The 5,771-nt window shown below is 33.6% G+C and overlaps 1 protein-coding gene and 1 long non-coding RNA gene across 2 annotated transcripts; both read right to left on the bottom strand.

Moving 5' to 3' along the window:
* Nucleotides 1-437: 437 nt before the first annotated feature.
* LOC126106917 (uncharacterized) lies at nucleotides 438-1,912 on the bottom strand. The gene is made up of 3 exons (XR_007523424.1): nucleotides 1,865-1,912; nucleotides 1,429-1,609; nucleotides 438-536 (listed from the first exon to the last, which is right to left on the bottom strand). It is a non-coding gene; the product is annotated as an uncharacterized LOC126106917 (long non-coding RNA).
* Nucleotides 1,913-2,198: 286 nt separating this feature from the next.
* Nucleotides 2,199-4,188, bottom strand: LOC126106184 (uncharacterized). Its single transcript, XM_049912421.1, has 3 exons — nucleotides 3,969-4,188; nucleotides 2,794-3,189; nucleotides 2,199-2,395 (listed from the first exon to the last, which is right to left on the bottom strand). Exons 1-3 carry the CDS (start codon nucleotides 4,186-4,188, stop codon nucleotides 2,199-2,201), a joined length of 813 nt encoding a protein of 270 aa, XP_049768378.1.
* Between the last annotated feature and the right edge of the window lie 1,583 nt (nucleotides 4,189-5,771).

Below are 5,771 nucleotides of genomic sequence, written 5' to 3'. Positions count from 1 at the left end.
AATTTTGCGATGACTTCATTAAGAAGCCACACATCACTATTTCTAATAGTTTCAGGGCCATTTAATCTGAATTATAAAGAAACAATTACCTGAAATCATACACACCTCATACTGTAAGCTTATAAGGAAACTACTGCTTAGAAAAATGTAGACATTTTATTCTATCCACAATTATTTTTTGGTGAGTAAAACTGAATCAAAATAAAGTAAAAGATGACATCGAAATGAATTTAAGAAATTACCAGTTAAGTGGAACTGCAATGTAAAAGATCAAAAAATGTTCTCCTTGTCATATTTTAATATTGCCTTTTATTAGATTTTAGCCACATTACAAATAACAATAAAAGTAAGAAGTACTAGTAGGCCTTGTAGTATTATTTCACCTAGGGAACAACAAAATTAGGCCATCACCGATTGTAATTTAGTGTTGTCTTACCGTGGGGTTTGACTTCTGTTTTTTGACTGTTGAAGCCAGTGTCCTATGTTGGTTTTAAACTGTTCTTCGGTTGTCAAAGGAAATATTTTTCTGACTGAACCTGAAAACATAAGTGATTTTATCATTAAAAGTAGTGGAAAGTGTTAGAGATTTACACTGGAACAAAAATTACTTTTACAATGTTGAAATTATAAAGCCACTGTATCAGGCCAGCCTGTAAACTATTGATTTTCACCAACGAGGATTGTGCACATAGCATTGTGAAAATGCTCTTCTCAAATAAGCCGTTATTTCTCTATACCCTGTAAACATCTGATTAATAACAACCAACCCATTGAACATCAATGAAACATAACTACTTTCCTGATAATACTAAAAGTATGAATTCATCAGTTGTTTTCTTAACTTAAATGAAATATCCAAATAATATGATCAAATCAAAACAAATTTTTCTCCATAAGATAAACACTGCAACTTTTAAGGTCAATGGGGTGGATCCACAAGGTGGAATCTGACCAAATTTCACAAAAACCATGCCAATGCTAATCTATATTCTTCCCGAAAATTTAATTCTGTTGAGGCCTATATTAAGGTATTATCTATCTTTTTTGGGAAGGCTATATGAATAGTGTTATGCATCACTAGTCGAAGCACCATATGTCATATGTGACACAATGGAACCTAAAGTCTGCATTCCCTTAAAATATATGTATTTATTAATGTTTCTCAACTTTTTGGACCAAAGAAGGGTTAGTGTTCTTTATCTTAGTACAAAAATCTCACCGCAAGTACCTACTTAACAGTACTAAATGCGCTCACATTGGAAATGTTAAGTAATGGCACTTGGTCTCATGATGCATAACACTGTCCATGTATTTGTGTTTATATATTAGTGTTTAAAACATTTTGAAGTAACAAATTTGAAGTTCACATTTGGAAAAAATGTGCACGATATATAAACCAAACCAGCATATTTTTAAGTCTTTGCTTACTTTGAATTGCTGCACAAAGCAAGGTTGAACAGAAAGCTCTTTTCCTTTCTTTCGTCTTGTCTTTTGGAGGCCTTCCTGTATATGAAAACTTCATTCCTATCTCTGACGTCAGGCATCATTTCATACAATTGAACATTAACAATTTTGCATCTTTACCACCAAGGGTTGCAAGTAACTTCACCTGAAAATATAAATTTTCTTGATGAAGCTGTTATATCATTAAGATTCTTCAAGAAACAAAACAATACAAATAATCCAATATTTTCTTATTAAGACACTAGCTACACATTTGAGTGCATATTTTAAATAAATATGAATGAATTGTGAGTGTAGATGAGTGCGATACCTCGTGTTAAGTCAAAAAATCTGTTTTCTAGCAAGGATCATTAATGAAATTGCTAAATGTTTATGATAAAATAATATTTGGACAAATTACCACAAGACTTTTGAATTCCTGTTGTTTCAGTTTTTCCTCAAATTCATCAAATTCTTCCATTGATGATAGATGTCTCCCTATTACACATTACGACCCTCTTCTACTGTCGGCGGTCTCTGTCAGTCAACAGACGAGGTCGGCCTATACGATTTTGTGCTGTACATGTCCCTTCAAGTTTCCACTTCACTATCACATCGGAAACAGTGGACCTAGGGATGTTTAGGAGTGTGGAAATCTCGCGTACAGGCGTATGACACAAGTGACACACGTTCACCTGGCCACGTTCGAAGTCCGTGAGTTCCGTGGGGCGCCCCATTCTGCTCTCTCACGATGTCTAACATCTACATCTACATGATAAAGGGAGACTGTTTAGTGCCTGCTCATTACTTTCATCCGCCTCCTGATAAGTACTGTTGACACATCCTCGAGCCAATAACAGGTCAATTTTTCTGTTCAGCTGAGAGATTTCTTCAGACTGGCTAGCTGCTGCAGCTTGTAACTGGCCAACAATGAGCCAGATGCGCTCAACATCTACAACATAGGTGGATGATTGCTCAAGTTTACTTAGCATTTAGCAAGCATGATAGCATCTACTTTTGATTTAAATTTCTTTGCAGCCACTAAACCCAAAAAATGTTTCAGAAAATTAATATTAATTGAAAAATTGTTAGTATTTAAATTTCTATGCTTAAATTGAAATATATAACACACATAATGTGTATTCCCTAGAACAGGCCTTAAAAAGGTAGTAGTTTTTGTATTACACACATTCTGGCATAAGTATCTGTGCTGACCCACTTCACACTATTGCTACTAGAAGCAGGCGGGTAAAGCTGGTCACTGAGGCTAGTTATATAAAAGAAAACACTGTACACAAAATGGGTTTCACTGCTAGGCCTAATATTATTTAACAGAGAAATAACACTTACCCAGTGGTGCAGATTTTTCTTTTCTCGGGCAGTGTGCTGAAGCAAGTGGTGCTGAAGCAAGTGGTGCTGGAGGAATTTTGGCATTGGAGAATGAACTAGGCCTAGGAGTTAATGAATTTGGAGGGATGGAAGACCACATTTCATGAACTTCCATACCAGTAGATGGTGAGGATGAGAATGAAGCTGAAAAAGAATCAAGAGATGGATACGGATGAACTGTGACATGGTTGGTCTTACATTTTTTCTTCGGCATGTAATCTTCATCACTCGATTCTTCTCCTGGCAACATTATGTCTTTTGCCTTCTTTTTTCTCTTCACCCCAATTTCTTCTTCACTTTCGAGGTTTGATGTTTCTTCAGCTTTTCGAAGATGCTCTCTTGCATCGTTGTATGTTGCTGCAATTCATACAAAGAATAAATTTAATTTGTGTACAGCCCTAACTGCAATTTCATCTCTTAGAGAAAATAGCCTTGTCAAAAGCTATTGTTGGCAATAACAGTTGTCAGTAAGCATAAATACATTTACTGGTACTGCATGACATTAAATTGCCACAACAGGCTCAAAGTAACTATAGGCCTAATTCAAATGTACTGCATCACTAAAATTGTTTTATGAAAGTGAACTTTACACAGTTTGACCTATGTAATAATAAAATACATGTTTTTTGATGGAAATTGTAGGAAATTCAAAAAGAAGGTTTTTTCCAAAAACTAAACTGTGAATAATACAATTTTTCTATTTCTCGCACTTATACAAGCTTAGATATAAATTTATATGATGTGACTTAGATTTCAAGAAAAAAAAAACTCAAACTGACAAACTATATGTAACTGAGTTTTAATAACATTAGATTCTTGAGATCAAATAACATTAGGATTTACTTAGATTAGGTAAGGTAAAATTTCAGAATAGCCGACATGCATAGTGCAGAAAGTTGGCAACATTGCTTTAACATAGCACTCTGAATTTGTGGCACATTTTGAAAAGTGAATTCACGCTGTTTCTCCTCTATGGTTGACAGTTTCTCGATGTAATACCCTTGTCCTCTATCACCCTATTGGCTAACAATATTCCTGGGAAGAAAGTGCTGTTGCCAACATTGGTCGAGTCTGAGCTATGCATGTGTCAGCTATTGTAAACTTAAGCCTATAGTATTTAAAACCAGTTTACTTACCATATTTTTTCATTAAAGATATCTTATGAGAACTCCAGGATTGTAATGGTAAGGCTTCTTCCCTCAATAATTTATTTCTTTTGCTATCAGTGGTCACAGGTGGGTATAAACATGTGGTCCCATCATTTTGAATCCAGCATAAGGCTATTTTTCCTAGAGCATCATCTTCTTCAGGAAATTTTACTATGGCAAATTTGTATTTTCCATTTGTCAGCTCCATTTCCTAACCCATATAAAAACAAAACATCAGTAATTAAAATGAACAAAATATCTGAATGATTGACTTTGATTTTGGACTTTGTCTGTGTGTACTCATGCACACACCTTAAGTACTTCATTATACCTAAACATACCTATAGTAAATAATTAAATTTATAGGATAGTATTTTAAGACACGAGGGAGGTTATATACTGTAACTGGTTATATTTTTAAGTATTTTATTTTTTATTTTGGGTTTAAAATTTCAGAATTTTAATACTGGATGTATGGAGATAAATTTCAAAATTAAACTCCAACAACAGAACTTTTAAAAATATAATCAGCTGGTAAAGTATAAGCACATGGTTCATATGTTCACTGAATGAGCATGACTAGTGAGAGTGATGAATGAGCATAGTTGGATGAATAAAACTCTGGATGTCTCCCACAGTTTTTAGTTTGTTTCCAGATAATTTTTCAGAGTGGCAATAAAACAATTCAAAATTTGGACCAAATTAGTATCTAATTAGCTAGGTCCCCGAACTTTTCAATATTTACAGTATTGATTTTTTAAAACATTTTTAAAGAGAATAAAATAACCTCTTAGTCCAATATATTATTAAATTACACAACAAACAATAAAATACATGGCATCTCTTATTACCTGGATAAATTTGTGGATGAATAAAACTCTGGATGTTTCCCAAAGTTTTTAGTTTGTTTCCTGATAATTTTTTAGAAAATCCTGTAGAACTGAATTGTTTATCACTTGTATTAGTCCACTCTTATGTATGCAGCAGAGGTTGTGTTACATTTTTACTGCCTAGTGTTAAAAGCACCAGTTTCTCCTTAATGTCAGAGACTGGCCTTATGTGTACATCAGACATATTTTGTACAACAGTAATATTAACATCTGAACTTTTACAAAAAGGGAGTCCAAAAAAATCACAAACAGTCATAAACTGTTTACAAAGAATGACCATTGTACACAAGGAATTGGAATAGATGAAGTTTTCAACAATAACAATACTTCCATCATTCATCATACAGCATGAGTTTGGAGTTGATGTAGTTATTTTAAAATTTTGAAATTTTGCTGTGTTGTACTGCTGATCAGGATTACACCCATCAAAAACAGGTCCAGAATAATGTTGACATTCGAAAATTGGATAAAGTTTATTGATTTCATTGTCACTGACTGGACTAATGGTGGAGTTAGAAATTTCAGCTAAACGTTTCACAACTTGCTACAAAGGTTTATTTCCTTTTCTAACACATTTCTTCAGAGAAAATAAAAAATTTTCAAATTTAAAGGCACTGCATACATCTAAAGGGCCAAATACTGATATATCATCAGCAATATGAATCAGTCCATGAAAATTGTGTGTTATATACTTCTGCCCATATAATGATTGAAAAGTTTGTACAAAATGAAGAAGAAGACCTTTGGCATATTCCTGTTGTTGATAACAAAATTTTTTGCTGAGGGGTAGGGTCATGGCAATATGGAGAGATAAAAAGTTGTTATAAATTTCTTTCTGTTCAGGCAACAAAATATCGTACAATACAAGTGGTCCAGTATAAAGCAAAAACTGCCTAAATTC

The sequence above is a fragment of the Schistocerca cancellata genome, chromosome 10 (assembly GCF_023864275.1).
Source record: "Schistocerca cancellata isolate TAMUIC-IGC-003103 chromosome 10, iqSchCanc2.1, whole genome shotgun sequence".
NCBI lineage: Eukaryota > Metazoa > Arthropoda > Insecta > Orthoptera > Acrididae > Schistocerca > Schistocerca cancellata.
Note: the sequence above shows the minus strand (reverse complement) of the source record. Positions and strands in the feature narration are given on the sequence as shown.

What these genes read in the sequence shown, in the direction of transcription:
- LOC126106184 (XM_049912421.1), bottom strand. Translation starts at nt 4,188, where the DNA reads ATGGAGCTGACAAATGGAAAATACAAATTTGCCATAGTAAAATTTCCT. An exon ending in ATCTTTAATGAAAAAATATG is followed by an intron (nt 3,190 to 3,968) that starts GTAAGTAAACTG and finishes TATGAATTGCAG; the next exon opens with CAACATACAACGATGCAAGA. An exon ending in AGAAAAATCTGCACCACTGG is followed by an intron (nt 2,396 to 2,793) that starts GTAAGTGTTATT and finishes CCTATGTTGTAG; the next exon opens with ATGTTGAGCGCATCTGGCTC.